At 35.9% G+C, this 17,463-nt stretch overlaps 1 protein-coding gene across 2 annotated transcripts in view; it reads right to left on the reverse strand.

Annotated features, from left to right (window-relative positions):
• Positions 1 to 381: 381 nt before the first annotated feature.
• COL5A2 (collagen type V alpha 2 chain) overlaps positions 382 to 17,463 on the reverse strand; it is a 159,982-nt gene continuing 142,900 nt past the window's right edge. For both annotated transcript variants that reach the window (XM_070359432.1, XM_070359423.1), the window contains 10 exons: positions 17,047 to 17,100; positions 15,095 to 15,202; positions 14,548 to 14,601; positions 12,614 to 12,721; positions 12,180 to 12,233; positions 10,813 to 10,920; positions 8,659 to 8,950; positions 4,752 to 4,939; positions 2,471 to 2,710; positions 382 to 1,755 (listed from right to left, as the gene is read on the reverse strand). In XM_070359432.1, the coding sequence (XP_070215533.1) occupies positions 1,609 to 1,755; positions 2,471 to 2,710; positions 4,752 to 4,939; positions 8,659 to 8,950; positions 10,813 to 10,920; positions 12,180 to 12,233; positions 12,614 to 12,721; positions 14,548 to 14,601; positions 15,095 to 15,202; positions 17,047 to 17,100 (1,353 nt within the window). In that variant the 3' untranslated portion in view covers positions 382 to 1,608. The remainder of the gene's footprint in view (positions 1,756 to 2,470; positions 2,711 to 4,751; positions 4,940 to 8,658; positions 8,951 to 10,812; positions 10,921 to 12,179; positions 12,234 to 12,613; positions 12,722 to 14,547; positions 14,602 to 15,094; positions 15,203 to 17,046; positions 17,101 to 17,463) is intronic.

Genomic DNA, 17,463 nt, shown 5'->3' on the forward strand with positions numbered 1-17,463 from the left:
GAATACCACAGCACCTAACTTTTCACGACTGAAAATGAAATGGATCTAATATGTTCAAAGGAATTCCACAAAACGAAAACCATTGACATGACAAAAGCGTGCATTTAATTCAATGCTTTGCAGAGATACATGACTAAAGTTGTGTGCATGGCTTGTCCTTTGGGATGGTCCCAGTTGTTTATTTTTAAAGAAAAAAATAAAAAATGGAGCCAACAGAGAATTAAAGGGAAAAAAATCCTTGAGACATCAGGGGACCTACATGTTCTAGTCTAAGAAACATGCAAGTATTACACAACAGTCTGATACAGTATGACAGATGAGCAGTGAACAGGCAGTGGAGCAATGCCCCTTCTTTCAGAAACGGGAAATCTAACAGTTACGTTTTCACAAATGGTATTGATGAAACCATCTTTATTTTTAAAGAAATTTATAGAAGGAATTTTAGCACCATCATTAAAGGATAATAATAACAATACATTTTAGCCCTGCCTATCTCCAGTCTTGGAATAATCACAGACGCATAGCACCTTTTAGTACCTAAAATATAAACAAGTAGAGTAAGTCCATCCCAGCTTCTAGAGATGAGGTAGCTCATGCTAAAAAATGTTGGGTCATTTTTCCTAAGAGAGTTCAAAAACCAAATGTTCTAATTCCAACCATCACGTTTGATTAGAGTCAGCTCCACAACTCTGAGTTTCTAAATCTTTTTCTTCATTATAGGCTTTAGGAAGATGAGATTGTATATGTGGAAGACTCTCAACTAAGGGTCCCGAATATTTGTTTCTAAAGTTGTATGGGAATTATTTTGCATTATTAAACAAGAAAGTGCAAATATATTCAATGGTATACTCATTTAATTTCTATCTATATTGATAGATTGAGTCAATATAGGGAAAGGTAGCTTTAAATTTGAATGCAAACGAAGTCTAGATTTACCACATTTTACAAAAATTTAAGATCTTTTTTTTTTGGTCAGAAATCCTATTGAATATATACTACTTTAACATTCCATTTAAGACAATGAGAAATTGATATTTTTTCATGGTTCTCTTTAAAGAGTCTGTGTGTTAGTTATACAATATCAAGACAAGCATTCAGTTTCAATCACAAGGATAAACATTTTGATTTCATTTTTAATTGATCATCTGCAAATGAGAGGTCACAAAATTGTATTTTTCCAATTGCAGCCATGTGAAATAAACATTTTGTGATTTTATATACCCCACTCTTTAAGCTATCTGCCAGGAAGAAAAGTTTTCTCATAAATACTTAGCAACTTTGTCATTACATTGAAATGAAGAAAACGGAGATTTATTTATTCAATCAGTTTACTTTTTTAAAAAGGTGGTCATTGTCATTGGTCATCTTAAACCTAAACTGTTGTATTGAAAAATACTTTAAATCAATTAAAACTTGAGGATTGTAAGTAAAATAAATATTCTGAAGGATAAGGAGGCCAGGCACTTAAGACCATATATACAGTGCTGATGCAGAATCAGCCATTACTTCAAGAGTCTCAGGATCAGCTTCAAACAGTCAAAGTCTCGTGAATGGTGGTGGTCACTGATGGTAGGGGTGGTGCTCATTGTCGATGTATCTCGGCTTGCTTTACACAAAACAAACTGGCCCAATTTCAACGCCAAATTCTTGGTCTGTACTGCCAACATCCACAGGGGCAAGATCTATGATGGGCAAGCGTGCCACATTCTGCGTTCTATATTCAAAGATGGTCTTGCCCACGTTTCCATTTCGTTTCTGGAATTAAATGGTGCAGTGGGTTAATAGCATACCCAAATTAGTACAAAAATGTTAGACAGCAACTTCTAAACCAATTTTTATAATGTAAAAGCAATGATTTTTAGAGCACTATTTGGCAGTAAGAGCACTGCCAACATCAAATGAGATACTGTCATAGCTGGCAGGCATTTCTCTCATTCTTTAAATTGGGAAAAAGCCCTTTATTCTTTTGCAGCTTCCCAAATGGTCACTAACAACACTAAATTTCATAATTTGTTTCATAAATTATGAAAGCATTTTTGGTTTTCATGATTGAAACCAAAATATGTCATTAAATATTTTCTTTTTTATATATATAGATATGCAAGAGGAAAGACATACCAATCAGTATGACCTAAGGTATCAGAAAGACCTAAGGTATCTCAGATGGATTATATATTTTAGAATCCAGGAATTTTAAGCATAGAATTGAGATTAAGTAAACTAAGTAATTTGCAGAACTAAAGTGAGTTTGCAAAAGAGCTGCAAGGATGCAGTCCTTTATGTTTTTCTTAAAGCCTCTAGCGTGTTTCACATACCAACACACATTCAGGTTTATCCTAAGGAACAACTAATTGCTGTCGTGTTTATACACAGGGTAAATTTTCCCCCACCTCTAGTGCCATGGCAGTATTTTTAACAAAGTAATTTTTTTTTTTCTTCAACCAGATCAATATGGATCAAAAGTACTTACAGAGCAAGAATCATGAAGAACTATGTATCTGAATCTAACGTTTCCCTCTGCTTTGATTTCTAAGTCATTTGACCCTTTGAGAACCACAGCTTTCTTCAAGTTCTTAGCTTGATCATCCATGTATCCTACACTGTTTTTACAGATGTAGGTGATGTTCTGGGAGGCTTCTTTCGATAAAAGGCGCAAGAAGGTCATCTGAGTAATGGCTGCATTAGGTGACTGGTGGTCTCCATAAACAAACTAGAAAAACAAAAAGAGTCTTTGTAATACATGTCTACCCCTCCTGAGTTCTTGTGATTGGACTAATTGACACAAGACAGATTAGCCAGAGAAAAAGAAACAACTTTAACTTGGGACACAGAGGTCAGAGGTCTCACAGAAATGGGACCCAAGTAGGAGCCAAAGAAACAATAAATTTAAGAGGAATTGACAGAACAAAGAAACCTAGGTTTGGGTGCATAATTGGTAAGGAATTTAGTTTGGGCTTCCGTAGTAAATTACTAAGGAAGTAAGGATGTTTGTTTATACAGGCGTCTTGGTTCTAAATTCCCTATCTGTGGAGATAAGGTCATCTTTCTGCCCTCAGTACAGGGAGAGTTCACATGGGAGATTTATTTCCTACTTTCAGGGAGACAGAGAGCAGGATCAAAGCATTCCTCTTGCAGCAACCATTACTTACATGACTTTAACTGAAAATGATCAATGTGTCACTGAAGCAAATTTTAGAGCAGCCTGCCCTGAGCCCCAATATATGTAACACTGATGGGTTTTATAGTGCTGCGTGTGAGTATGTGTGCTGATTTCAGACAAATTAATTTTGAAGGGTATTGCGTCTATTCTTTCACATAACAAGATAAGATATATATATATATATATATATATATATATATATATATATATATATATCTTAAGGCTTCCTGGTGGCTCAGATGGTAAAGCGTCTGTCTACAATGCGGAAATATCTTAAAATTTCTATGAATATTCACAAGTAAGAAACTTCATTCTTACTATCCCAACAAATGGTGGTGAAACCAAATATAATTATAACTCACCAGAGAAAGTTTAAGTATTTTAAAATTTGCTTCTCTATTTCTTTAAAAAAATATTGAATATTACTTTTTAGAAGTTATATACTTAAGCATAGGTTTGGATATTCAATCATGTATCAAAAATAGCTGATTGCTTTTATTGTCAGTTATGATAAAAATTTGGACTTAACTATTGGTAAAATTTTTTTTAACCCAACTGTTACATACTTATAGGAAATATGAATTACAAGTTTTCCATTAGCTAACAAAAACAAATAATCAAAAATAATTTTCTACAGGATATTTCCTACTTATCTTTTTATATAATATGTTAACTAAATTATATTCCTATTAGGTAGGTAAATTTAAAATTTTTTCCTGTTCTTTAAATAATGGTAGATCCTGCATATACCCAAAATGTCCTCATACCATGTTTATTATGAACATGAGTTCTGAGGAAATGTTCAGAGCAGAGTTAAGAAGAAAACTGCAAAGTTAAGCCGCCACAAAGAGATGTGGAATAGAATACTCATATTGCAATAGGAAGTGGCAAGACTAGTTAAGAATCTAAATACTGGACCATGAAAGAAACAGAGGGGATAAGACTCAAGCAAAAATATTAGGTAATATTATAATTATAAAAGTGTTAAGTTTAAATAACTATGAAGTTTACAAAGGGATTCAATTATCAAAAGTATCATAATAAGGATCTAATATTTATCCATAACTTACTAAATACCAGATACTATATACTTTATATACACACGCTTTATGTACACACAGAAGCTATGAAATAAATATTATCACTCTTACTTTAAAATGGCAGAACTGAAAACAAAAAAAGGTTAAGAGACTTTCTAGGTCCCAGAGATAGTAACAGATCCATGTATGAGTAACCTAGGTTTCCTGATGCTAAATATAATCCCTGTCTTCCAGCTATGGCAAAATCCCTTCAACTCTACTCCACAAGCAGTGTCACAGGCATTAAAGGAGCTAATATGAAAAATAATTACTTTTTTACATTCCATCAATTGAAAAATTATCATTCAAAACTATATTAATTTAATTCATAGCAATGTTTATGCAATGATATTGCAAATACAACTAATGAGAACCTATCACTTCCAATTATTAATAAACACAATAAAATAAACATGGTCAAAAAAATAATTACAAAAGTCCTAAGTCAATACTAAAATACAATAAATAAAGGCAAGTAATGAATACAACTTTAAGCAAGCATATTAAATTACCTGAGATCCTCGATTCATATCAAGACCATACCAAACAGGCTTATTATCAGGAGATTTGCTGGCCCACCAGGTTTTACGTGGTACACTGGATGGATTTGCTGAAATACATGTTTCTCCTGTTTCCATGTTGCAGTAAACTTTGATTGCATCTTCAGCAGATCCCTGGTTAGGGTCAATCCAGTACTCTCCTGTTTTCCAAAATAAAAAATATTTGCTAAATAAAAAGAATCTCAAACATGATTATGAGTCTCTAAAATAATTGACAGAGGACTAACTCACTGATTAAGGACTAACTCACTCTTTTAAAGTGAATCCCCAAAGTCTACAAGCAACAAATGCTGGAGAGGGTGTGGAGAAAAGGGAACCCTCTTACACTGTTGGTGGGAATGCAAACTAGTACAGCCACTATGGAGAACAGTGTGGAGATTCCTTAAAAAACTGGAAATAGAACTGCCTTATGATCCAGCAATCCCACTGCTGGGCATACACACTGAGGAAACCAGAAGGGAAAGAGACATGTGTACCCCAATGTTCATCTCAGCACTGTTTATAATAGCCAGGACATGGAAGCAACCTAGATGTCCATCAGCAGATGAGTGGATAAGAAAGCTGTGGTACATATACACAATGGAGTATTACTCAGCCATTAAAAAGAATACATTTGAATCACTTCTAATGAGGTGGATGAAACTGGAGCCTATTATACAGAGTGAAGTAAGCCAGAAAGAAAAACACCAATACAGTATACTAACACATATATATGGAATTTAGAAAGATGGTAACAATAACCCTGTGTACGAGACAGCAAAAGAGACACTGATGTATAGATCAGTCTTATGGACTCTGTGGGAGAGGGAGAGGGTTGGGAGATTTGGGAGAATGGCATTGAAACATGTATAATATCATGTATGAAACGAGTCGCCAGTCCAGGTTCGATGCACGATGCTGGATGCTTGGGGCTGGTGCACTGGGACGACCCAGAGGGAGGGTATGGGGAGGGAGGAGGGTTCAGGATGGGGAACACAGGTATACCTGTGGCAGATTCATTTTTATATTTGGCAAAACTAATACAATATTGTAAAGTTTAAAAATAAAATTAAATTAAAAAAAAAAAAAAAAAAAAAAAAAAAAAAATAAATAAATAAAGTGAATCCCAGTTAAGGAAATACCTGCAGCTAAGAAAAAAGTAACCGTTATGCATTCAGGTCCTTTCTCCTTTCTATTCTAAGGTGACTGGCCAAATGTACCTAAGGCTCAAAACACAAAAAAGTGAAGGAAATATCATCACACCCATTTTGTAGATTAGAAATTAAACCAAAAAGATAATCCATGGTGAGCAAGTAGCTTTGCCAAAATGGATGGATTCTCATTAAATTTACAGTCAATATTTTAGAACAAATAATAATTGAATATTAAAAACATAATGTCTTTTCAAAACTATTAAGTGAGTCAAACTCTAATCAGAATGCTATGAATTATCTCACTGGCCCTATTTATTTATTTAGGCCACATCATGTGGCTGCGGAATCTTTAAGTTCCCCCAGCAGGAATTGAATACATGTACCCTGCAACAGAAGCATGGATCTTAACCAATGGACTGCCAGGGAAGTCCCTCAATGGCCCTAAAATTGATCTCTGTTCAATATTATGTAGCATCCTATTTTAAATGGGAAAATAATTTGAAAAATAATAGATACATGTATACGTATAACGAATCACTTTGTTGTCACTGGAAACTAACACAACATTCTTAATCATCTATGCTCCAATATAAAATAGTGCAAAAAATTGATCTTATCATGTAGAAGAGATCCTTGAAGTAGGCTACACCAAGTTAGTGCTTGGTGCTAGAGATACAGCTTAATAAATATGCAAACAAATACATTTTTGTGCATATATCTTTATGTATATATCTGTATGTATATGTATATTCTGTATATATATGTAAAATATATGTATATAGGTTATATTATATGTATATTTATATAAACATATGTAAATATATATAGTTTATATAATAGCATATGTAATATATGTATAATAAATATGAATATATGTATAAAATCCATGTCTGTATGTATATATAAAATATGCATTAAAAACTGGATTTTAAATGAATGAAGGGACATTGGTGGCGGGATGTAAAGTATAGACTTGGTAATCAAATGGCCTGTTCTGCAAAGATAACAATTTTAGCTATCCCTGTCAGCATCATTTCAAAGTTATTTGAAACACTTAAGCATTTCATAGCTCATTCCCATGGCCCTCTTATGGATCTTTCTTTTCCAGGTCTTATTAAATTAATCAAAATGATGGAATTTTGCAAACTTTAGGCATAGTGTTTACCACTAGGGGAAAAGACTTTAATTTCAAAATATTTTATAAAATAACCATAACAAAATTCTGCAGCAGATATTATTGAAGTATGATTTGTAGAACATTAAACTACATGAAAAGAATTCCATATTCAAATAAATCTGGGAAATAAGGCATACTCTATTCTACTATCTCTGGAGTATAACTGCTTTACAATGTTGTGTTAGTTTCTGCTGTACAACAAGGTGAATCATCCATATGCATAAGTAAATTCCCTTTTTCTTGGACCTCCCTCCCACCTCCCCTCATGCCACCCACCTAGGTCATCACAGAGCACTAAGCTGAGCTCCCTGTGCTTTATAGTAAGTTCCCACTAGCTATCTATTTTATGCACAGTAGTGTATTTGCTGTGTCTTTAGTCACTAAATTGTGTCCGACTCTTTTGTGACTCCATGGACTGTAGCCATGGACTGTAGCTGACCACTGAAGCATTGATGCTTTTGAACTGTGGTGTTGGAGAAGACTCTTGAGAGTCCTTGGAATGCAAGGAGATCCAACCAGTCCATCCTAAAGGAGATCAGTCCTGAATAGTCATTGGAAGGACTGATGCTGAAGCTGAAACTCCAATACTTTGGCCACTTGATGCAAAGAACTGACTCACTGGAGAAGACCCTGATGCTGGGAAAGATTGAGGGCAGGAGGGGAAGGGAACAACAGGGGATGAGATGGTTGGATGGCATCACCGACTCAATGGACATGAGTTTGAGTAAACTCCGGGAGTTGGTGATGGACAGGAAGGCTGGTGTGCTGCAGTCCGTGGGGTGGCAAAGAGTCGGACACAACTGAGTGACAACTGAACTGAATTGGGCTGTTGCCTGTCAGGCTCCTCTGTCCATGGAATTTCCCAGGCAAGAATGCTGGAGTAGGTTGCTATTTCCTTCTCCAGGGGATCTCCCCAACCCAGGATCGGACTTGTGTCTCCTGCATTGCAGACAAATTCTTTACCATTGAGCCAACAGGGCAGCCTGGGAGTGTATGTAGTCTCCTAATTCATCCCACCCTCCTCTTCCCCAACTGTGTGCACACATCCATTCTCTATGTCTGCATCTCTATTCCTGCCCTGGAACTAAGTTCATCTGTACTATTTTTCTAAATTCCACAGTATGAAAGTTTCTTTAAAAACTAAAAATAGAACTTTATTCTACTCTTGAGGATCCAACTATATGTTAGCATATTAAATCACTGAGAATTATTGAGGAAACTAAACATATTTAACCTTGCTCAAGCAAGTATTTTTGACATTTACAGCACTACAAAATTATCCATATTTTAAGGTTTCTGGATGGAAATGAAAATACCACCATGAAATTGGGTCATTAATAGGATATGTCCTCTATTACAGTACTTATCTCGCCCCATATTTTTTCATATCAGTGACAGTTCCCATCAGCAAACCTCAGACTCTGAGTGGCCACCGTTTTATCTCTTGTGTCTATCACTAAATAGAGAGTAAATAAAATATTTTGGTATGCACTGAGAATTACACATCAAAAACAATGAGCTTTGCTCAAATGGCCAACTGTCTACTCACCGCTCTTCTTTGCAGAATGGCAAAGCTTTAAATCATCACAAGTCCGGGCAGGGTGCTTTCTAGAGCCATCAGGGCTGCGCATGGTTTCAATCTGACTACTGAGTGACTTCAGGGTCGCATGTACCCCTGGGTCCGTTTTGTTTTTGTCATCAGGAGCCGCCTGATCTTCAGTAAACTCCGGAAGTGGGTCTGGCATGCTGTCATCATAGTGCCCCATGATGTCCCCAAGAGCAGCTGTAAGGTGGCCAGGCGGTCCCGGAGGGCCAGGGGGACCAGGCTCACCAGGAGGACCCTAATTTTTAAAAAATCGGAAATATATTTAAAACAGTTTTTAGTTTTTGCTTTTCCATTGGACACAAAGGCACTGATGGGACTTGCAAAGGGGGACAGTGCAAAACCTCAATTTGATGGCACTGAGAGATCTGTGGCTTGAGTCCTTTTTTAACTAGATGGTTCTGCTCTGCTAACTTATAACATTCCAAGAATGAGAAATGATGCATAACTGTTTCTCAGACAAGATATCTGCAAGTTGGCATCTGAGGTTGGCATCTTTATTTAAAGATTAAAACACAAAACATTTGCTTTGATGTTTACGCCTGAAGATACAATACATTTTAATGTTAGGTATGTATAGATTTGTACACTCATTTTCAAACTATTTTGGCAAGGCACAACTAAAACGTTTTAAAAGGATGTGTGAACAAAGGCTGAACAAGGAGATGCAGAGGAGTTTGTGGGTGCTACTTCCATAAGACTGTCCGTCAGTACCAAGGGAATACTTGAATAAACACCCACAAGAGAATTCCCCCATATCTAAATAAGGGGAAACCACAGGAAATCTATTTATGTGCATTAATTAGTGGGTAGATCAAAATTATCTCTACTAAACAAAACTGGAGGAAGTTATCCTTGCCTAAAGAGCTCTTTCAATAATTATTATTATTTTGCCAAATAAGAACTACTGGAGCAAAAGGGAGATGAGCACACAAAATATCAGAGACTAGAAAAACAGATCCTCTCTATTAATTTCCTTCTGCATTTTCCCAAGGAAGAACTCAGCAACTTGAGAGAATTCTCCACAACCTGAAAAGGTGTGTGGTCCACATCTCTCTTGGGGAGCACAGACCTGGCAGGCAGAAGGCTGGAGTTCTGTTACTGGCTCTGCCACTCATTAAATGGGCCTGGACAAGTTGTATCAAGTTCTAGTGCAAACATTTCCTCACTATCAAGCAACCATTAAATCCATTTTTTTTTTAAGGTCATCTCATGATTCCATACATTCCTTTATGCTAAACTCAGGGGAAGAGATTTTTTTTTTTTTTGCTATCAAGGACCACTAAAATGCAAAATAAAGTCAATCAAGAGCCACATAAGTAAGAAGTATTCCAATTCTGCAGCTGTTTTCCATGTAAAATTAGAGAAATAAACAGAAAATATTTCTCTTGAACATAGGAAATGTAAGGCTATCCTTTCTATGTAATACTAAATATTTGGTTGAATGGTATTATCATTAGGACAGAGACAGAATAGGAAATGGAAAATAAAGCAAAAGAGGAAGAGACACCAGGGAGGGATGTATAACCTCACATCACACATGCACGCACACACGCATGCATGGCATTTAGAGCAGACTGTTTCCCAAAGTTCGGTTTCTGAGAAGCCTAACTGAAGTCTAACTAAAGCAATTTAAAGCTTTACAAGTCAATACTACTGAAATATTCTATTGAAAGTTTCAATTTGAATCCTTTCATTTTCAGTAAATAACACGTTAATTTCACAGGCTTCACTTTTCAACATTTTCATGGACAAATACATTCATCAAATCTCCCATTTATTCTATTGCCACTTAGAGCAAAGCCACATTTTTATAACTCTAACGATAATACAGGCATAACTTACTATTTGCTTTCATTGATATCACTCCATTGCTCTCATTGAAGTCAAGGCTTAGGTAGCTTAGACTCTAATTTTATGTATTCTGAATAATCTGTGTTAAAATGTTTGAATTAGCTATTATACAGACAAGCTATATGTGATTTCCAGGCTCGTTTTCAGAGTTCCTAAAGTCTTTTGTCCTTCGTGCTGCACAGATCTTCCTTAGACAGAATCCAAGATATGGGAATCAATAGCACATACAAATCTCTGTGATTTTACCTCAGGGCCTGCTTCTCCAACGCTGCCCCGCACACCAGGAGGCCCAATGGGCCCAAGTGGCCCAGGGCTTCCTTCTTTGCCTGAAGGACCAACTGGACCCGGGGGTCCCTGCAAGAAACCAAGACTGTATTTTAGATCCTAGGAGGCAAACCTCTACAAGGTCTTTTTCTGATCAAAGAACTATTTCTTTTTGGAGCTGTCACATTGATTTCTCATATTTGTTTTCCTAATGACTAATAAATGGACTTTCTAATATTTACTGCTTCATCACACATGAATTCTCCACCATCCATGCATGGGAAAAGACCAGTGTCAGTTAAAACATTAATGGGCTAGTCATCTACTTTTAATGGACTAGTCATCTACTTCTTAGGGCTTCCCTTGTGGCTCAGCTGATAAAGAATCTGCCTGAAATGTGCAGGAGACCTGGGTTCAATCCCTGGATTGGGAATATCCCCTGGAGAAGGGAAAGACTACCCACTCCAGTATTCTGGCCTGGAGAATTCCATGGACTGTATAGTCCATGGGGTCACAAAGAGTTGGACACGACTGAGCAGCTTGCACGTTCACTTTCTTTCATCTACTTTCATTGGCAGGAGCTGTTTCATCACATTTCACATATTGTAAATTAATTAGAAATTCAATTAAGTAGGAGTATGAAAATCACAAAAGTTTCAGTGTTTGACATAAATTAAATTTGTGTCCTGTACTCCAGAATTTTATCACATCTCAGTAATTTTGATACTGTTCTCAATTTTATGAATGACTTGTTTATACTGTATTTAGATATAGCAGAAATTCTTTCTAATGATTTTCCTAAGTAATTATCTTGTGGCATTAATGACCTATTAGACTGCATTAATGCTAAATGTAGAATTTCTACAACCTTCAAATATTTGTTTCATTTTATGATTTGCTTCCTAATTAGCCTTATGCCAACTACTTCTGAGGAACTATTGGAATTGCTTAAATGAAAACAGTATATCCAGCTTCAAAATCTGTCTCCACTTCATGGTAAATCCTACAGTATCATCTCAAAGAGTATAATTAAATGGAAATTTCAAAAAACATAGAGTAAGAAAATGGACAAACAGATGAGTGTATCTACCGTAGGTAAGAGATTTTATTTTATTTATTTTTTTTTTTGGTAAGAGATTTTAAATGGGCCTATGAAGTAATATATTTCAGGCTATGTCTACTTAAATGTAAATGCTGAATGGTTTGTCTCTTATGTTTGCTGCCAGCTTCAGAGAACCTAAGCCAACTCCAGCTTCAATACCGTGAAAATGATACTCAAGCACTAACAAAATGTCCTCAGGTACATTAGTATTTACCCCTGCAACTTATTGTTAAACTTTGTTACTTACTCTTGGGCCAAATGGTCCAGGGATTCCAGCACTGCCTTGTTCACCAGTTGGACCCTAAGTAGAAAAAAAAAAAAGCCAAAATATTTATATCCTATATTTAACCTCTCTAGCTTTTAAAAATGTCCTGTCATTGACTTTAGCAGCATATACTTCATTCATCAATCTCTATGTCTACATGAGTTGACCAACACTAAAGACAACTGTAAGAGTAATAGTGCATATAACCTTTTGGTTTATTTCTTTCCTACAAAATTACAGCAAACATATGAACAATTATATTGGGTACTTAGGTAATGACTTATTCATCAAGATTTTCTTTAAAATGAAAATAAGATGCAAAAGGTCCATCCATTTTATAGACAAATAAATGTTCATGTCAAAATACCTTTTCATTTTCACGTGGAGAGCAAATAATACTTAAAGGAATAACTTACAGGAGGTCCAGGAAGACCCTGAAGACCAGTAAAGCCTCTGTGACCCTTCTGACCTCGATCACCTCTGTCTCCATGATCGCCTTTGTCACCACGAGGTCCTTGCGGTCCCTAGAAATAAGGTCATAGCATGAGCATTGCCTGTGGAAACTACAATTTACAATTTTACTTGTGCAATTGTATTTGCTACAATTTTGAGCATTTTATTTTATATGAACTAATATATTTACTTACCTAAATAGTATTACTAGGAATGTTTATCTATTTTTATCTAGGAATTTTAATCTTTTTTTCTCAAGGAATGAAAGTGATCACTAAAAGCATAGTATATATAATAATGATTCTTAAAGATTCAATTATTTAAATGTTTAACCTATATTTGGACTAAAATGAAGTATTTTAAATTTAATCTACTTCTGCTTTATTGACTATGCCAAAGCCTTTGACTGTGTGGGTCACAATAAACTGTGGAAAATTCTTAAAGAGATGGGAATACCAGACCACCTGACCTGCCTCTTGAGAAATCTGTATGCAGGTCAGGAAGAAACAGTTATAACTGGACACGGAACAACAGACTGGTTCCAAATAGGAAAAGGAGTACGTCAAGGCTGTATATTGTCACCCTGCTTATTTAATTTATATGCAGAGTATATCATGAGAAATGCTGGGCTGGAAGAAGCACAAGCTGGAATCAAAATTGCCGGGAGAAATATCGATAACCTCAGATATGCAGATGACACCACCCTTATGGCAGAAAGTGAAGTGGAACTAAAAAGCCTCTTGATGAAAGTGAAAGAGGAGAGTGAAAAAGTTGGCTTAAAGCTCAACATTCAGAAAACGAAGATCATGGCATCCGGTCCCATCACTTCCTGGGAAATAGATGGGGAAACAGTGGAAACAGTGTCAGACTTTATATTTTTGGGCTCCAAAATCACTGCAGATGGTGACTGCAGCCATGAAATTAAAAGACGTTTACTCCTTGGAAGGAAAGTTATGTCCAACCTAGATAACATATTCAAAAGCAGAGACATTACTTTGTCAACAAAGGTCCGTCTAGTCAAGGCTATGGTTTTTCCTGTGGTCATGTATGGATGTGAGAGTTGGACTGTGAAGAAGGCTGAGCGCCAAACAATTGATGCTTTTGAACTGTGGTGTTGGAGAAGACTCTTGAGAGTCCCTTGGACTGCAAGGACATCCAACCAGTCCCTTCTGAAGGAGATCAGCCTTGGGATTTCTTTGGAAGGAATGATGGCTAAAGCTGAAACTCCAGTACTTTGGCCACCTCATGCGAAGAGTTGATTCATTGGAAAAGACTCTAATGCTGGGAGGGATTGGGGGCAGGAGGAGAAGGGGACGACAGAGGATGAGATGGCTGGATGGCATCACTGACTTGATGCAGTGAGTTTGAGTGAACTCCTGGAGATGGTGATGGACAGGGAGGCCTGGCGTGCTGCGATCCATGGGGTCACAAAGAGTCAGACACGACTGAGCAACTGAGCTGAACTGAACTGAACTGAAGTTTAATCTAGCCTGAGATGTTTTCCAAAGTTTGGAAAGTTTGGATTCTCTTTTACATATTTAGATTATATCATTATGTAATGATCTAGCTAAAAATAAAATATGCTTGAATAGTACTTTTCAAGTTTACAAAGAGCTTTCAAACCCATTTGCCTACTGTTACCCTTGCTATTGTGGGAGAAAATTGTGACTAAAAGTTTTAATTGATTATTGAAATAATTCATAGTAAAATTCAGAAGAATTATACTAACACTATAAAAACAAATGTAAACACCTGGGTGTTATTTTAAATTAATATTTTGTCTAGGACTTGAAGAATTTGGTAATTTTCATTTATGAATCTTAAAAATTATGTTTTTTCTTTGGGAGAATATTTTATGTAAGAAATCATATTTTTTTTTTTAAAGCCAAGAACTTACAAGTAAACCACGTTTCCCAGCTCGACCAGGTGGTCCTATAGGACCTCGAGAACCCTAGAAGAAATTTTCACAAAATTAATATAAGAAAAAGTATGGATATATTATAGAGATTTATAATTCAATAATATATGTCTGTAGTTGAATACTTCTATATGTGTAAGTGTATCTAAGTGTATACTCTTATGGCTAACTAAATAAAACCAGGCTAATTTCCCTGGGTATAAGAATGTGCTCACTATAACCCCAATCACATCTCTATAGTCAATTTTATTAATGGACTTCTCTGAATGAAGATCACCTTAGTTAATTACATAAGACATTACTTGCTTAAATTTAACATGATCCATACTTACTATATTTCCTATAAATCACATTTTTAGATAATGAAAGCCAAAGCATCAAGATTTTTGAAGACCTATTAGAAATTAAATTTTTAAGACTAGAAAAGATAATTCTAAGCACACATGTCTTCGCATGCATGCATATACGCATACTCATAATACAGTATGTTGATTAAAACTGTCAGTGTGAAACTGATTCTCCTTACCGGGTCTCCTCTTTGTCCTGCATCTCCCGGAGCACCAACAGGACCAGGAGTTCCAGGGGCACCCTGAGAGCCTGGCAGACCTGCAGGCCCAGGGTCTCCACGATCACCCTGACAAGGAAACCATGATATTACCTTTTTAATATTTATTATAAAACAGCAAAATTCTGTATGCTTATGTTATTCATGAAAGGAAAAACACACCTTTTAAAACATTCTGTTTATTAATTTATATATTACTTAAATGTTCTACTTATATTTACATATTAATAAACCAAACTGAAAAGGGTAAGATATTTTCCCCCAATATCATCTGTCCCCTCATTCTCATCCTATTATTCCCATAGTCAAGATTGCTGGATATGGAAGTGGTCACCTCCAGAATTCAGCATGTGACTTAGACCCACCGGGGTATCTGTACTTTTAGTATAGCACAAACAAAAATTTTCCAGAGTGTGAAAACAGGGAAAATTCTAAGGAAACCACTTTCCAGGTTTACAACTTCATATGAGTTCTTTCAGAAAATTGATTTGAAGCATCTTTTCCTACTTCCTCTTTAATAATCACCCCTCTCCCATTTTACGAAATAAAAGCATATATCATACCATCTGCAACCTTAATACGGCACAATGCATCAAGGCATAAACCCCACTGGGCATAAAACTAAGGGACTTTTCCAGAATGCACAGTTCACTTGATAATAAAACAAAGAGGTATTTGGAAAGAAAAGCTGCTCTTTATTTTTCCCAGTCTTACTTGGCTCCAAATCTTACTTGTATCTTTAAGAAGTCAGAGGTGAGATTATAGTTACATGAATGTGTATTAATATAATTATTTGACTTGAAGAATGGAGCCAGATCTTTTTTTCTAACAGAAGTTAAGTCTCATTTGGCTGATTAGTTTGTCAACTGGATAAACTTTGGCAATTAGGTTAGAGAATGGACATGTAATAAAATACATTGAATAAGCTGAATTGGCAACTTCAAGACTTTAAAAAATATATATGATGAAAGCATACATACATTTAGAATTTACCAGAACTACTTCCTTTGTAACTGTTAGACAGTTAGAACAGGAAAAAGGAGTCCAAGATAGCAATTAGAGACAGTGGCGACTAGAAGAAACATCCAGAGGACAAACAAAGAAAAGACAAAGCCCATGAAAAAGGGAAACCATTTCAGGTTGGAGTGAAGACCTCCAGCAAGGAAAAATGCCCAAGCTCGCCCCCTTCCCTGATTGGTCTTGGGTACAAGCCCTATTTTGCATGGGACAGAACCAGTCAGGCTGCAGGGTCTCCTTAGGACAGGCAACAAAAGACACTAAAAGGAAACCCTAAAATGAGCAGGACCACTCCTACAGGATTGGTCTGCTCTAAGAGTGGACTGTGTGCCTGCTTAAGCTGTCTTGGTCTGTTGTTTCAATTTTTTGCTACAAGGAGACAAAAAGTGAGGGAAAAGAACTGACCCAACATAACTATCAAAACTTATGATTAAAATAAAATGTGATGGTAACTTAAAATATGCACAGGGGTTCAGAGATTTTCAAAAGTATATTGGGGGTACATCAGCAAAACCTCTGAAGACTACTACACTGGACAATATATACCAACCCTGGGAAAAACTTAGATCCCAAGAGAATTTGCATTTCCTTGGCTTTACAGAAGATGGGGGGGCTGGGGGGGCCTTGCCCCAGGATTCCTCAAAACTCTTTCTTTCCCTCTCTTTGAGTGCCTATGAGATGCTTTGAACATGATATTTAAAACATAAGAGCTCAATGGTATAAATATTAATCACATTTAAAGTATTTAAAAACTGATGTTCAGAAAATTTGTTCAAGATTACATAGCTAATTACTTAAAGAATCAAGATGAGAAGAAAGAATAGTTTTTTTACTCTTTAGTATTACAGAGATTTCAAATGCACACTATTTCAGATTTTTTGATCAGTTGCCCTTACACGTTCTCCAACAGCACCATCCCGTCCTGGAGTACCATCATTACCAGCTGGACCCTATAAAGAATCATATTTGAAAAATGAATTAACTGAGTAATAAAAAAAATTCACATTTCAATTGCCAGAAAAATTACAGCATATTTTCCACCTCTATTCCACATTACGAATTAGCATTTATGGAAACTTCAGTAGAAGAAAGTTTCTGCCATATTTCTATTATTCTGATTTGCTTGTAAAATTATTAACACATTTTTACACTTTTGGTGCCAATTTTAAATAGTTTTATTTAAGATACTATTTTCCACTTACAGTACAGTGCTTCTAAAGTGCAATGTTATTTCATTTCCCTGTGTTCATATTCCTTAGTCAAGAATTAAGGATGCCCAGACTTCACTTTCACATTTCACTTTCACGCATTGG

This window comes from Bos mutus, chromosome 2, assembly GCF_027580195.1.
Source record: "Bos mutus isolate GX-2022 chromosome 2, NWIPB_WYAK_1.1, whole genome shotgun sequence".
NCBI lineage: Eukaryota > Metazoa > Chordata > Mammalia > Artiodactyla > Bovidae > Bos > Bos mutus.